General features: G+C 43.5%; 2 protein-coding genes across 4 annotated transcripts in view; one reads left to right on the top strand and one right to left on the bottom strand.

Annotated features, from left to right (window-relative positions):
- plcg2 (phospholipase C, gamma 2) overlaps positions 1-3,785 on the top strand; it is a 45,607-nt gene extending 41,822 nt beyond the window's left edge. Inside the window, exons 28-33 of the mRNA XM_085464900.1 lie at positions 587-726; positions 866-974; positions 1,460-1,624; positions 2,372-2,460; positions 2,546-2,709; positions 3,117-3,785. Coding sequence (XP_085321026.1) covers positions 587-726; positions 866-974; positions 1,460-1,624; positions 2,372-2,460; positions 2,546-2,709; positions 3,117-3,159 — 710 coding nt within the window. The 3' untranslated portion in view covers positions 3,160-3,785. The remainder of the gene's footprint in view (positions 1-586; positions 727-865; positions 975-1,459; positions 1,625-2,371; positions 2,461-2,545; positions 2,710-3,116) is intronic.
- Positions 3,786-4,669: 884 nt separating this feature from the next.
- Positions 4,670-14,504, bottom strand: part of cmip (c-Maf inducing protein) — a 45,586-nt gene continuing 35,751 nt past the window's right edge. For all 3 annotated transcript variants that reach the window (XM_085464898.1, XM_085464897.1, XM_085464899.1), the window contains 10 exons: positions 13,774-13,800; positions 13,632-13,680; positions 13,341-13,448; positions 13,128-13,244; positions 11,959-12,099; positions 10,575-10,622; positions 10,337-10,483; positions 10,128-10,233; positions 9,966-10,036; positions 4,670-8,703 (listed from right to left, as the gene is read on the bottom strand). In XM_085464898.1, coding sequence (XP_085321024.1) covers positions 8,650-8,703; positions 9,966-10,036; positions 10,128-10,233; positions 10,337-10,483; positions 10,575-10,622; positions 11,959-12,099; positions 13,128-13,244; positions 13,341-13,448; positions 13,632-13,680; positions 13,774-13,800 — 868 coding nt within the window. In that variant the 3' untranslated portion in view covers positions 4,670-8,649. The remainder of the gene's footprint in view (positions 8,704-9,965; positions 10,037-10,127; positions 10,234-10,336; positions 10,484-10,574; positions 10,623-11,958; positions 12,100-13,127; positions 13,245-13,340; positions 13,449-13,631; positions 13,681-13,773; positions 13,801-14,504) is intronic.

The following is a 14,504-nucleotide window of genomic DNA, read 5'->3' as shown; positions in this document are numbered from 1 at the left end:
ACATGCAGAAGCAGTGCGTCCACCCCATGGTTCTGTAGCCTGTGCAGTCTTTCAAATACCTGTTCTCTGTGTGAGGTTAACAAACATGTTGGCCTGCTCTTCATTACAGTGTTGCTTCAGTTCGTTTGTCCACAGCATCTCAGTCGGGCTGTGGGACTGATGGGCTCACATCTGACTCCAGAATACATGAAAGGCGTTCAAGGAGTTCAACGTTTTTCACACGTTACGTCAGCACCTTGTCTTAGTTTTTGTTCAATAAATAATGGCACAGTGCAACGTGTCACGTGTTGGGATTCATTTAAAGTTACATTTACCTCATTTTAAGGCCTACTGAGGACCAGGTCATTTTATTATGTCCTGATATTTAAAGATATGCTGATGGGTTGCCAGTGCATCACTCTGCACTAAAGCTAAACTCAAACTGCCCTCTTTATGTTGTCTGTCATGTCTTTGGGGGATATCTGTCTACTCCAGCTGAAAAAATAACACAGGTTACACTATCGAGTCTACCTGTTAGAAAATTATCAGGATTTGCCTGAAGGAGAAGTGACACTGTGAAGTTATTCAGGTTCTTGTGTCCACCCAGATAAATACATGCAGCTGAACAACGCCCTCTTCAGTCTGAACGGACAAACGGGCTACGTGCTGCAGCCGGAGTTCATGCGTATGGATAGCTACGACCCTCATCAGGACAAGAAGGAAGTCAAATACAAAATTGTGGTCAAGGTGTGCCGCCACACGCACACACACTCTCTGTGCCTCTGTCATGATTATGAGTCACGTTCAGGGTCCACTTATGTACAAAAATGCACTTTGGGCCTGATTGTGTGCAGAGAATAAGAGCAGTTGTGTTCGTCCCTTGCAGGTGATTGGTGCCAGGCACCTTCCGAAGCCAGGCCGCAGCATCGCCAGTCCATTTGTGGAGATCGAGCTGTGCGGGCACACAGAGGAGAAGTACAAGACCATCGTCTATCGTAAGGAGATTCTCCAGCAACCTTTCTATTTTCCTCTGTTTCATCTAGTTTTTCTCTAACTATTAAAAATGTAGCTTGTGTTCGTTGTTTCAACGCTTTCTGCAGGAATTAGAGATTTGAAAGAAGATCGATGGTAAAATTGTAATAAGGTTGTGTTTGTTGTGTATCTATATCAACACTGAGATTTGCCTCGTCTTTGTGGGGCTTTCGATCTCACAGTGGAAAAATTGTGGGACGTGGGGGGCTGGAGCCTGTCCCACCTCTCACAGGGCAAAAGGCGGGACGACCCGGGAGAAGTCGTCCATCACAAAATATAATAATAATAATGAAAAACCTTAAAATAGTCAGAGCTCGAGCAGCTTCGGCCTTAGCTGCAATTCTGCGGGAACTTTTATTCTTTTCAGCTTGAGGTTCTGGGGACTTTTAATTTAATGGGGACTTGAGGCTTCACAGGTTAAAGCTTTGCACGTTTCTGCCCCCTGCAGGTGACAATGGTCTGAACCCAGTGTGGAAAGGCTCAGAGCGCATAATCTTGAGTGTGTATGAGCCTGAACTCACCTTCCTGCGCTTCATCGTCAACGAGGAGGACATGTTCTCAGACCCCAACTTTCTAGCTCAGGCCACGTTTCCTGTGAAAGGCCTTCGCTCAGGTGGGAATTCATACACGCAGCTTCTGTTACCGTCACTCTCAGGTAGTGCTCGTTATCATTATTGCATGAACTGAATGTTACTTAGAAGCAAGATTTAATGCACACTGAGAATACTTTCACCTGAGAACTATATCATGTGGAGCTCAAGTTAATTTCCTCGTTCACCAGTTTTCTCACAGGTGTGCTCGCTTTTGCTGTATTAACTTTTTGTATGGGGCTCATATTTTAATAAGAAGAGACACTCCACGTCTCAAATTATAAATAATGAAAGAGGTGAAACAATCCTGAATCATTTGATATTTAAGTAATGTTAGACAGTGGCTAGCTCATGTCTCTTGTATCCTGGCCAAACTTTAATGTAAACTTTTAGATTCTTGGTAATCGGGGAGTTTCCACTCTGAGTGTGACGCAGCTTTAATATCTAATTTTAGCAGGCTTTAGTATTTTGAAATTCCACAAAAGACTGACACCACACACTGAAGTGACCTCATTTGGAAGTGAAATTAGGTTGTGACTCATTTTAAGACTTTTTAAGTTTAGAGGGAACACAACTCACACAGTCACGTTGAAAACAACGGTTTTTTTGTATTTCTGTAAAAACTAAACTAGGTCCATCGTTACTGCTTAAGATTAAAAAAAATGTAATTTTTAAAAGTTGAAATGAACACGAATGAATCAGGTTATAACACAAATCAAGGTGATGTGAATAAATGAAGGAAATGAACTGTTTTGGGTTTGCTTCCACAGGTTACCGCTCTGTCCCTCTGAAGAACGGCTACAGTGAAGACTTGGAGCTAGCTTCTCTTCTGGTCTACATCAGTGTGCAGCAGGCCGGGGTGAGTAACGCACCAGGAGCGCATCGACGTTTATGTCACTGTGGCGGGATTTCTGTGATCTGCTGACTCGGCACGTATCGTTCAGAAAGCGGAGGAGGAGCTGTACTCGTCTTCCAGCCAGCTGAAGAAGAAGCAGGCAGAGCTGGGCGAACCCTTCCTGTACGACACACACAGCAACCTTCAGCGATCCTCCCTGGCTCAGCCCACCAACAACCTCATGAGGAAGGGCAGCACTGGTGAAAATCCAAGGTAAGTCTGAAAAGTGCAGGAATACTCTAGCAGCGACAGTCTATTCACGGAAAGGACCCCGTTCGTCCGCTGCTGTCGTCTTCGGGTCTTTTGCCAAGCTTAGTGATAGTTTGGTTGATTTTGCTGCCGCTAACATCCCGCCTATCTATCAGACTAATTTCATTGCCGTCAGCGGATGGCCTGCTTCACTTCAGTTGAGGTCCTTAGGCTGCCACAGCTTCCAAATTTCAGTGGCGAGCTCAGAATAAACTGATTAGGAAATTCCATCCATAAAACAGCTTTTTGGTGGATTATCTAATTTGCATTTCATGGTGCATACTGCAATATGTACATATACTGTAATATATGACAACTAATTTGTGATACTTGTTACTCTCTGCTCTCAATCTGTCCGTCTTTCTCTCCAGGTCAAAAGAAAAGAAGATAAACAACAGTAAATTTTACTCCTGAGGACTCATTTGTCTAACCTGTGTGAGCAGCAGGCTTCAAATCTAGTATCAATGTTTGCTATGGGAGCTGTGATCTGGAAGAGCTTTTTTTTTTTTGCCATCTTTCCACCGAAGATGGCAACATTCCAGTATCCCGAATGGTTTTCTATTTATTTAAGATTGGAAAAAAATTGTTCCTAACGTTTTGGAGTTTTTGAAATATGGAATTGCTGGAGGAAATGTAAGAGGCCGTTACAACGGTCCAAGTAGCCAGCGTTGTGCTTGATATGTTTGCATTCAGTCTGTTATCAAACTGCATCGTGTTACACTGATGGTATTTATTTTTCATTAAAGAGCGGAGTCTGAAATAATGACGATTTCACTGCAGTGGCTGTTCTGCTGCCAGGGAGCTTGTGTTTAATTCATTTTAGTCATTTTGAATGTGGTTTTTTTGTGTTTTTTTGCTGTGCAGTTTCACCAGTGTGACGTTTTTCTTCAATGTTTGTTTGATATGGAAATCCGATCTGTAATCTCATGCAGTGAGTGTTTCCTCTATTTAATATGAAGGCAGATTGTGGTTATAGCTGTCCCAGAATTCCTCTGACTTCCTCATGAATCGAGTCAATAAAGTATGCTTGGTGAACGACATTCTTTATCTGTATTTATTGCATTGTTTTCTGCTCCACCGCATTTTAAAGTAGGCTGCAGGGACAGCAGTAGGCCAAACGCTTGAAGTGAGGAGCGTAGAGAGGCCTCGAACAAAAGAGCAAGTCCTCCATCAAACACTGGGGAAATAATTACCTGCAAGTTTGCTCACTTACAATTTTTAACAAAACATATTCCATAAAGGAATATACTTCAGCCTGTGGATCTCCAGCTTCTCTGAAGACTCATAGGCTGAAGTACAGCATGGAGAAATATGGAAGTAATGAGCCTGTAACCCTGGTAGACAAGAGCAGTGCAGCTAAACCAATGACAGATGCATCTACTGAGCATGAAGCGTGTGGCTGGACTCGAGACGGAGAACGAGTCCCCAGCTCGTCTCAACACAGGAGATGTTTGCAACACTGCCCTGTGCTCCATCTCCACTACCAGCATCACTGAAACCACTACTGCTCTACAACCACTTGGGTATAAGATCAAGGATGCAAGCAGAGGAAGACAAAGGCTGGAAAGATGTTGATGCGAGTTGCAGAAGGGTGTCAAAATGAGGTACAGCAAGCTGTCCATAACACAGGCTCTAGATGCTACCAAACAAAGGCTGCAAGCGCTGAGAAAAAGGCTGAAGAGATATACCAGAGAAGAATAAATGGCCTTCTGGCAAACCTGTGGCGTCCAGGTATCATCTCATGCAAGCAGCAGTGACTCTGACTCCAGCTAAATGAGAAGAAACTGTCCAAAAAGATGAGGGAAACGTGTCCACCTGCAAAACCATTTGTGTTTCTTCTGTTTTCTCACTAACAGCTAAAGCTTCATGTTTTTCCCCCATTACACTGATATAATAACATGAAGAAAAGAAAAAACACACCCGGTTGATAACATATTCACAGACAATTTATTTTTGATTGAAATTATTTCACATCATAGTTGTTATTTTCCTGTTGAAGATCTTTTGTATTTTTATTACAACAGCCACAGAGCAGCAGCAGCAGCAATAATAATAATAACTCGGCAGGAGAAGCAGATCAATGCGACCGAAAGACTGAAAAAGAGAGAGAAACATGATGGGCGCCCCTTTTCCAGCTGCCAACAAAATGATTTTACTACAAGGAATGGGAAATAAAGTTGAAGTAGTTGCATTTTTTCAGTCTGTCAGGTTTGTCTGACCCTGTTCCTTCCATAACAATGGTTAAGACTCGAGCACAGCTGTACATGACGCAGGTGTGGTAGAAACTTTACAAAAAAATGTTTTTCTTATTTAAAAAAGGTGACAGATGAACGGGGAGGAAAGCTCAGTGAGCTCCACAGGAGACAGGAGACATGGCCGAACAGGAGAGACGGTACTTTTCAACCAGCACGTTCTATAGTAACACTTAAAAAAAAAAAAAGAGAGAGAGAGAAACATAATCATCTCAACATGCTGGACCCCAGGCTCACAGTTTGGACAAGTCAGCGTGGCCCAAAACAGCCCACTGTGGGAAATGGGCTCATCTGCTTTCATGCCAAGTTTGATGAATTACCTCTGGGATTAAGGGTGAAGCTACAGCCAAGCTCGTTACCTCAGCCAGTTTCCCTACTAGTACAGTCTCTGGAGGAAAACGATGCTACGCTGCACTGAAGCTCAGTGTTGTGTTGCAGGTTGCTTGTAGCCTAAAAGCTGCATCACAACCTGGAGACCACCAGGTGATGTTTGTTTTTCTGCTTTCTTATTTTAATGGCATTAGTCATACACCCTGTAAAAACCCCCATAAAGGCCACAAGCACACTGGTCTAGCAACAAGGATGTTTAAAATAATAGCGTAGCTGGAGTTCTGATCCATTTAGACTTCTTCCCCCGTCCTTTGTGTGCCTTGGAAGCAGTGCGAGAAAACCCTTCTAGTCTGTTTTAGCTCCTCCCTCCTCCAGCATGACATCATAAAGACCCTAGACCAGAAAAAAGAAACTCGTGGATTACTCGCACATACCTCATTATCTGAAACTCTGTACTGGAAGGACTATTTTACCTTTCGATAAAGTCAAGGTAACCATTTCTCCTGATACGCTGAGCTAAGCAGCCGATGGCTGTGGCTTCACGTCAACCAGATAAACGTGATATTGGTATCAGGATTCTTCATGTCACTCTTAAAATAGAGTCAAACCGTTCATCCTTCAAAACCATCGGGGATAAAAACAACTGCAGTAAAATCAGACTGAATCATCGGGTCGCTGATGTGTGGAATCTCCAACTTTATTTAATATGACCACAGTCAGCGTGATCCTCATACGATACGACTCGTGATATAAAAAATGGCCATCGTTTAAATGATTAAATCTCGGCTTCAGTCCAAAGGCGCCAAGTGTCATTGGCTGTTTTAGAAAATCAACATGAATAAAGCTTTAACTGCCTCAAACAGCAGGCTCGTGGGTAGATCCTGGCTACGACCAATCACAAAACAGCCGGATGGGATCTCTCCATTTCAGTCCTCAGCCTGGTGAGATAGTGATCAAACCCTTTATGGTATTTTTACAAAACAAAAATTACAAAATAACGAAAAAACATATTCGATGACGCGGCAACATTTACGTGCAAAAAACCTTAAACAACAAAAACACCGGAAACAAATGTTTGATTAAAGTGATCGAATGAGAGAAACATAAAATATAACACACATTGAAAACAGTTTTTTTAGATTACAGAGCACTTTGTGTGAAAAGAAGAAAAACAAAACAAAAACAACCACACACATTAAGATGAAGGCAACAACAGCCTGCCGAAGAAAAGGAGGCTGAGAGAAAAACAGAGAGGAGATGAAGAAGGGCGAGGATTCAAAAATGGTTCAAAGAGAGAAAGGAAGGAGACGACTATATACACTCATATGTACATCATACAGGATATGAAAAAGAGCACGATGTCCTAAAGCTAGACCCGAAGATGGCCGTACACAAACCGCACCTACAGGCCAAACAGAAACCTGTCGTGGCACCCAATAAATAGGAAACAAAGCGCTTCGTAGCGGACGGCGTCCTGTCCTCTGATTCAACAAGCATCTGGAGCGTTGCCCAGGTCGACACGAATAAATAAAATGGATGGATGCAGTTGCGCTTGCCTTGAGTTTCCAAGACAAATCCGCCCAAACCACGCGCACACGGGGAGAATAGATCCTGACAGACTTGCAGTGTGTCAGGGCAGTTACCACATCGTATGAAACGCTGCCACAACAAACAGGCAACACTTTGAGGGAATGTACACAGGCAAATAGAAGGTGCCCCACCCTCCCCGATTACTCGTCCCTTATTGTGATCGAATATGTACAAGAATTTTGTCCCATCCTCTGATAAGAATTAGCCTAAAAATGTCATCCACGTGATATGGCGTAATATAAATACAGCAGAGTGATTCAAAACAGGTCGTGGGACAGGTAAAAAGACAAGTGACTCATCCGCTAGAGGCACTGCGACTCCTCCGCTCAGGACAGGGGGTCGGAGAGGCAAACGGCATCAGGGGGGCGACACCACGCTCAGGTTTGCCTCAAAAAAAAACAAAGCAGAGGAAAGACGTTTGGCGAGTTCTTTGCTTCAAAAGCATCCCAAAGCACCTGCACGGCGGGGACCAAAAACGAGAGGGGGATATGAAAATATACAACTCTCAGCTGGTGATGGGTCTGGTTCAAACAGGTCCGATTTCAGAAGTCCACTCTGAAGTTTGCCACCGCGGCTTTGGTACATGGACGTCCATGTGCGGCGGCGACCTGCGAGGGCTTCTTGGATAATGCGATGCAAAAAACCCCAAAAAGCTGTGTACTTTGATACCTCCCAACGAAATCCAGGAAAGACAATGTGTCAGAGGTTTTAAAGACAACTTATAAATATCAGTCAGTCCCAGACCACCCAGCTACTGCTACACAACTGTCCTATTAAATAGAAACAGGAGAGCTTCAGCACGCACACTGAAGGCAATTTAAAAAGGACCAAATATTGCCATCACCCTTGACATTCCTGCAAAGCTCCCAAAATGTCATCGTTGGGGAGGTGATGGGGAGGGAGGTGGGCATCTCCTTATGTTTTCTATAGAAAGACACAATATATGAAAGCACAGATGTCTGGAAAAATATGTTAATTCAAGTTGATAAAAACCGTTTTTGTTTTCTTTTTCTCCTTTTCGCGAGTTGTACATGAGGAGTAGGCACAGTCTTCTTTTCTCTGAGGTAGCACCTCATTTTCCCAGTGAAAGATTGGAAAAGGCCGGAATTTGATCCCGAAAACTGACAGCAAAGAGAGAGCGAGGACTCGATAACAGTTGACCGCGTCCATCGGGAGAGCTACATCGTGGATCGGATCAAAGACGAACTGGAAGGCGAGCTGCTGCGTCCGGCCTTCGTTCCATGAGGGGCAAACGCCAGCGAGAGGCTCCGGGGAGGTGGAGCCTTCCTCGATTCTGGATTTCATTATGAGGTGCACACGCAGAGAGGGAAAAAAACAAGAGTGATTATGAAAACTGAGAGACTACGTATGAAAGGACGAGGCAAAGGGTAAGGACAGAGAGAGCAGGGTTCCAGTATTTCAGTACATCGGGTCCTCTCGTTCTCTGATGTCGTTTGTAAAAAAACAAAAAAACAACAAGGGCCTTCGAGGTAAGAGGAGCGATGAGTTTCACAAAGTTCCTTCCCGGTGACGGTGTCACTTTGTGGGATCGGTGATGAAACTGGTGACGGCTCCTCCTCATAGCAAGCGTCTAATCAGACGGGGTGATCCTCAGGCCGGGTGATGTTAGGGTTCCTGGTGTAATGATGGCGTCGATGTAATGTGTGAGTTTGTGTGTGATCGTGCTTGTGTGTGTCTCGGCATGTAAAGGGGCTGCTGAAAGCTTGGCCGATCACCATGCTTCAGTGTACCGAACATCAACATCCTTCAGGTTAGGCAGTTTGGCCTGGAGAGGAACACAAACAATATACACTTCAGTTGAGATCAGTTTTATTTAAACAGCAACAAATTCAAACAGGCGCTTTAAATTATAAGATAAAGGCCCAATAATAAAGAAAAAATCCCAACAATCAAACAACCCTCCTATGAGCAAGCACTTGACAACAGTGGGAAGGAAAAACTCCCTTTTAACAGGAAGAAACCTCCAGCAGAACCAGGCTCAGGGAGGGATTTCATTCATAACTGTGCTTAAAGATTCAGTGGAGGGTATACAATAACTAACTAAAGCACCAAACAACTGATGCAGATGCACTGATGTGTTGCATGAAAAACACCAGCAGAGAGCAGTCTTTAATGGCGATAAGTGCAGCTGAGCTCAGAGAGCTGTGAAACACGGAAACAGGAAGTAGTACACCAACTATTTTAACAACTACTGTTTGTCAATATTTTAGCATTAGTCCCAGTGATAAAGGTGAGCCAGCAACATCGACAAAGCTGTGTTTAAGCTCCCTAGCATGCACAACAACAACGCAAGCCCAGACATGTCTAAGAGCGAGAGCCACGTAAACACTAAGCTACCTAAACACCCTTCACGGCATCACAATCACTGGCAAGAAAACTGTTCCTACTAAAAGGTGAAAACAACTCGTTTCACCACTGGTGACAAAAACACACTGCTGAGTACAGCCAGGATATGAAGGCACACAAGGAGGAGATGCTAGCAGCTGCTGATGTGCTGCCCAAAAGTAAACAAATGACCCCTCCGAGCATTGTTATTGCTCGCTAGCTGCACTCCATGTGAGAGGAAGAATAAACAGTGGATGGAAATTTCTGGTGCAGTTACATAGTGGAAAAGCAGAGCTTTAAGCAGCTGGTTAAAAAGCTCAGCCAAGAATCAAAATCAAAATATTCCTCAGATTCAGTTTTATTATGTGACGATACTGCCTCGACCGCCTCGAGGGATTGTGCAGCTTAATGTTAAATGATCAAATTGACTTTAGCTGTCAGTTAAGCACAGTTTAGCCATCATGGGGTTAGGTGTTGGTGGCTTTGTCAAAACCATTTATTTTCACTGTATTAATACAAAAAATATATATATGCATCTATCAGTCCATTCAAAATTTATCTGTGTAGACATCAGATATAAGACCTCTCTTCAAAGCGATAAAGGTCCCGAGGCGTGCTTTTTTCCATTCATTTAGCATTAGGTGCCACACAGAAACAGAACAGCAGGAACCTTTAAAGAACCTTTAACACTGACTGAATTACCTTGAGGTCCTCGTATGTGTCTGCTGTGAGCTTGGTGCTGTTCATGTTCAGACTGCACAGACTCTTCATGGCTGAAACAGACATTTGCACTTAGAGTTGACACACACACTATCAAGGACATTCACCGTGTCATAAAAATGCTTCCTATGCAAGATGTCTTACAACTGAGCGCCAGGAGACCAGCATCAGTGACGGGAGTCTCACACAGGTTCAGAACCTGAAGGCAGGCCAGATGCTCGGATAACAACCTCAGTCCTGCATCCCCAAACTGAAGCATGGAACAAAGCAAGGAAAGGGCAGCTGTTAGGCATCTGTAGACTCATAGACAGTCATGATTTCCTTGTGCAGCTGTTTGTGTTGGGTCCGTTTACCTGTGTGGACCAGAGGTTGAGCTGTTTGAGTGAAGGCAGCTTGATGAGCTGCTCAGCACAGGCACTGGTGACATTGGTGAAAGCCAGGCTCAGGTTCTCCAAGTTCCCAAAAGAACCTGAACTGAGCAGGCGGGCCAGGTCCGCATCCTAGAGAGGTGATGACAGGTTATTGTAAGAGTCAAATCAAGAGTTTTGCTTCTTTTCTAAGACGGTGTCTGTGTCAGCGGTGTGATCTCACCGTGGACTTGGAGGGCAGAGTCAGCCGGGTAGGGCCTCCTTTTCTTTGCTGAGGAGAAAATAGAAAGAAAGATGGCGTCTGAGCTTGAGGCCTTGCAGGAATCGTTGCTAACAGTAGATGGCACGTGTGAGCAGCTGCAGGCGTTTCCCACTGAGGCACGTCTATGATCACCTCGTGTTTAATTTCAGTAATAAGATGCTTTAAAAATGCTTCCCATCCTGCTTCAGTTAGAACCACTGATAAAAACTTATTCTCCTACAAAACATAAACGTGGTGTTTCTGGGGCAAGATTTTGGCCTGCACAGTAATGACCTGCTGATGAAATTCAGTTCTGCGTCATCAATTGGGAGACAGATTATTACGTTTTAATCTTAAACGGCATTTTGTTTTAGCTCTATTCTCTCTCCTTCACTCACAAACTCTCCTTACATCCATTTTATTCAATTATGTAACACTGCATTTCGAGTTTATTGAGAGATAACGGTGATAAAGAAAACAGCTGGTTACTGGGAAGGCCTTTTAAATAGGAGGCGAGATAAGTATTGGAATATAGACATGTTTATTTGAATTGCAAATAAATGGAGTCTACATATCGGCGTAAATGACGTATGTTAAGCAAATATTAGATAAATGTGTTGTTTTATCGCTTATTTTAACAACTATGGCAGCAGTAACAAGCAGACGCTTTTTTTAATATAAAGTTGTTAATTTTACAGATTTAGACTGCTTTGCTTCCATAACATGCCGTCTTTTTCAGATTTTTAAATATAAAATGTGCGTTGTGTAAATCGTCTCAGGAAATGTAGTGACATTCATATCAAATATATACTAAAAAACACAAACTTTTATAATTGGAGAAGAGTACAAGAGTCTAAACTTTACTGTGAATTTGAAAAGTGTGTGACAACCATACATTGTAAGCACACTGGCAGTTTCACATGCATGTATTTTCTGCAGATTCTAGCTATCATTATTATTATCATCAGGTTCTCCATCACCCGTCTCTGCTGCTGCTCTGAAGGAAGGAAAAAACTACAACCTCCAAAGATTTTTAGAGTAAACGGCAGGATTTTATATCCAAACGTGTTCATACACATAATATTTAACATGTGGATGCGTGTAAATGCACCTTATGTCTTCCTTTTGTCCCTAATGTGTGCATGACCTCTCAGACTGTCAACAACCATCACCAGTGTGTTAGAATTGCAGACTGACAATTATCTACAGCCAGGTCACATGCGTTACTGACGACACATGAATTTGCAGTAATGAGAAGCTGGTGACTTTATTTTTCCGTGCGCCGCAGCAGTGCGCCGGCAGCAGCGGCTGCAGGCCTCGACGCTCCTACTAAATAATGGGAGTGAGAGGTGGAGTTGGAACTCACCAGCTCTTTGAGCTCTCTCTGTCGGTCGCAGAGCTGCTCGTACATGCGGAGCCCCACCTGGGTGCTCTCCAGGGTGGAGATGATCTGCAGCTGGGTGTCTTTATTTTCAATGATGTTGTACTCCAGCATCAGACACAGGATCTGGAAACATGTCATGCACAAGTTAAAGCTGCTGATATACTGAAACACCAGAACATGCGATGAAACCAACACGTAGTGCAGCCCAGTGTTGGTAAATGGATTTTCTACTCTTAATCACCTCAACCTGACTCATTCACAAATTCACACAAGTACTTTTTTCTATGTCTAAGACTCACATTCACCCTCCAATTAATCCTTTTAGAGCAGCTTGGCATCCAGCATGTTGTCCAAGGATACTTTGGCATGCGGACTGGAGCAGCCAGTGATCGAACCACCAATTAGTCAATGACCTAAACTACCTCCTGAGCTACAGCCATGCCAGATAGTAATAATAAACTCCCAAACTGCACATGGGTGGACCAAACAGAGACTAAGGTGAGAATAAAATGACCAAAATGCCATGCAAAACAACCGCAAAGAGTCAAAATGTCCAAAATAATGAAATGATCAGAAAGCGAGATGTGGAGAAATGAACAAAAACAAGACAATATAGCAATAAATACTAATTTTAAAAGAAGAAATGATTAAAACGAGACTGGAAACATCCACATAAAGAGGTAAAGTGACTTAAAAGTGAGACAGATATGGCCACAGTGTGGCCAAAAAAAAGTTACTAGAGTGAGGAAACGACCGGAAAGTGAGGCTGAGGAGCAACAAACCAAATGTGATGCAGAAAATCTATAAAGTGATAAAGACTAAAATAAAATCTGTACACAAACTACTGCGGTGACACTAAATGACCACAAACAAAAACAAAGAGATAAAAAATGGCCTCAGAAATGTGGTCAAAAGTGTCCACCACATGAGCAGGATGACCAAAATGTGAAAACGTACAACCAGAAAGTGATAAATTACAGAGATGTGATGCAATAAGACCAAAAAGGTTAGAATAAAAACAACCACGGAGCAGTGTAGAAACACCCCACAGTGACCCAAAGAATCCACAAAAAGACACACAACTGCAAAATGTGTATATATTTAGGAGAGCAGGACATAATTCATGGTTATAAGGTAGAAAGATCATCCACCTCCACCATGGTTTGGTTTCCACGGAGGGCCAGCAGCATGCAGGGGCCCAGCTTATTTTCAGCCAGAGAGAGGAGGAACTTCTTGGTCTTATAGCAGGAGCCCATCAGGATATGAACCTGGAGGATAGAAGGAAGAGCAGGAGGTGGGTCACGTTACAGTTCAGCATGACTGTGTCGATGCTTACGTGTGTGCATGTGTGTTCATACACTCACCATACTGGCAAAGAGCTCTCCGTCGTCATCACAGGCCACGCCTCCTGGACTGTAGAGCTGGAACCAGCCATCTTTCCCTGAACGCACGCTGAGCAGGCAGGAGTGGACCTGGAAAGCACACATACAAGGTGACTCTCCTTTCTTAGGCTTAAAGCAGAGATCAACCTGAACACACACACACACACACACACACACACACACACACACACACACACACACACACACACACACACACACACACACACACACACACACACACACACACACACACACACACACACACACACACACCTCCTGCCGAGGGTCCTCTGCAAACCTCTGAATGACATATTTCAGCTCCCTGTTTAGAGACAGAAATATCAAGACACAAAGGTCAGTTTGTTTGAAAGCTCGAGTTCACCTCATTTATCAGGAGCACGTCTCGGTTACTTACTTTGTGAATTTGGCATGTGCAAGAGCCCTGCAGAGAAGACAGAGATATGTGAGGTGTTACAGCCTTAAATACAGGAACGCATTTTTACATGCAGCGTGACTCAGAGCTGATCTTTATGGCACATCCGTGCCTTTCTGGAAGCTGACATCACGTCTGCGCTTTCTCTAACGGTGATGTAAAGCTGCTGACACAGAGGCATGGTGTTACTTTGTGTTGGTGGATACGGTCCACATGCAGAGGGAGTGCAGAGCTCATTAGGACTTTCCCTGCACTTGTACGCATGACTTCTATGAACTGTTTGTTATCAGCGATTCCCAAATGGCGTGCCGAGACACCCTGGTGAGCTGGGAGATGAATTCAGGGATTCTGGGACAACTGTGCATTTTTGTTACGATGCACAACTGCACAGAAAGTCATGAATGAATTACTTGACTCTGTGTGTACTTCGCACTTGTTTCCTCTATAAAAATATGCCACAGGTTCTGATCTGCAGAGTGGATCAGATTCTTGTGAGGAGCCAATGACAACCAGAGACCATCTGTAAAAGATGGAGCAATGCTACTGAACGTCCCCCCCACTGTTGTCATAACACGGAGGGCCATTTTTCTAGGAAAAACCATGTTGGTGCTCATCAGTGCGTCACTGTAAATATACAAGCACAGTAAAAAGAAAGCACAAACTTTCTATTGGAAGATTTTTACATATCGACACTTAATAAATGATCTAATCCT

Source organism: Copadichromis virginalis, linkage group LG7 (assembly GCF_057382275.1).
Source record: "Copadichromis virginalis isolate Kocher_CV1m ecotype Utaka linkage group LG7, C_Virginalis_male_GT1.1, whole genome shotgun sequence".
Taxonomy (NCBI): Eukaryota; Metazoa; Chordata; class Actinopteri; order Cichliformes; family Cichlidae; genus Copadichromis; species Copadichromis virginalis.
The sequence above is the reverse complement of the archived record's forward strand: the minus strand, read 5'-3'. Positions and strand labels throughout refer to the sequence as shown.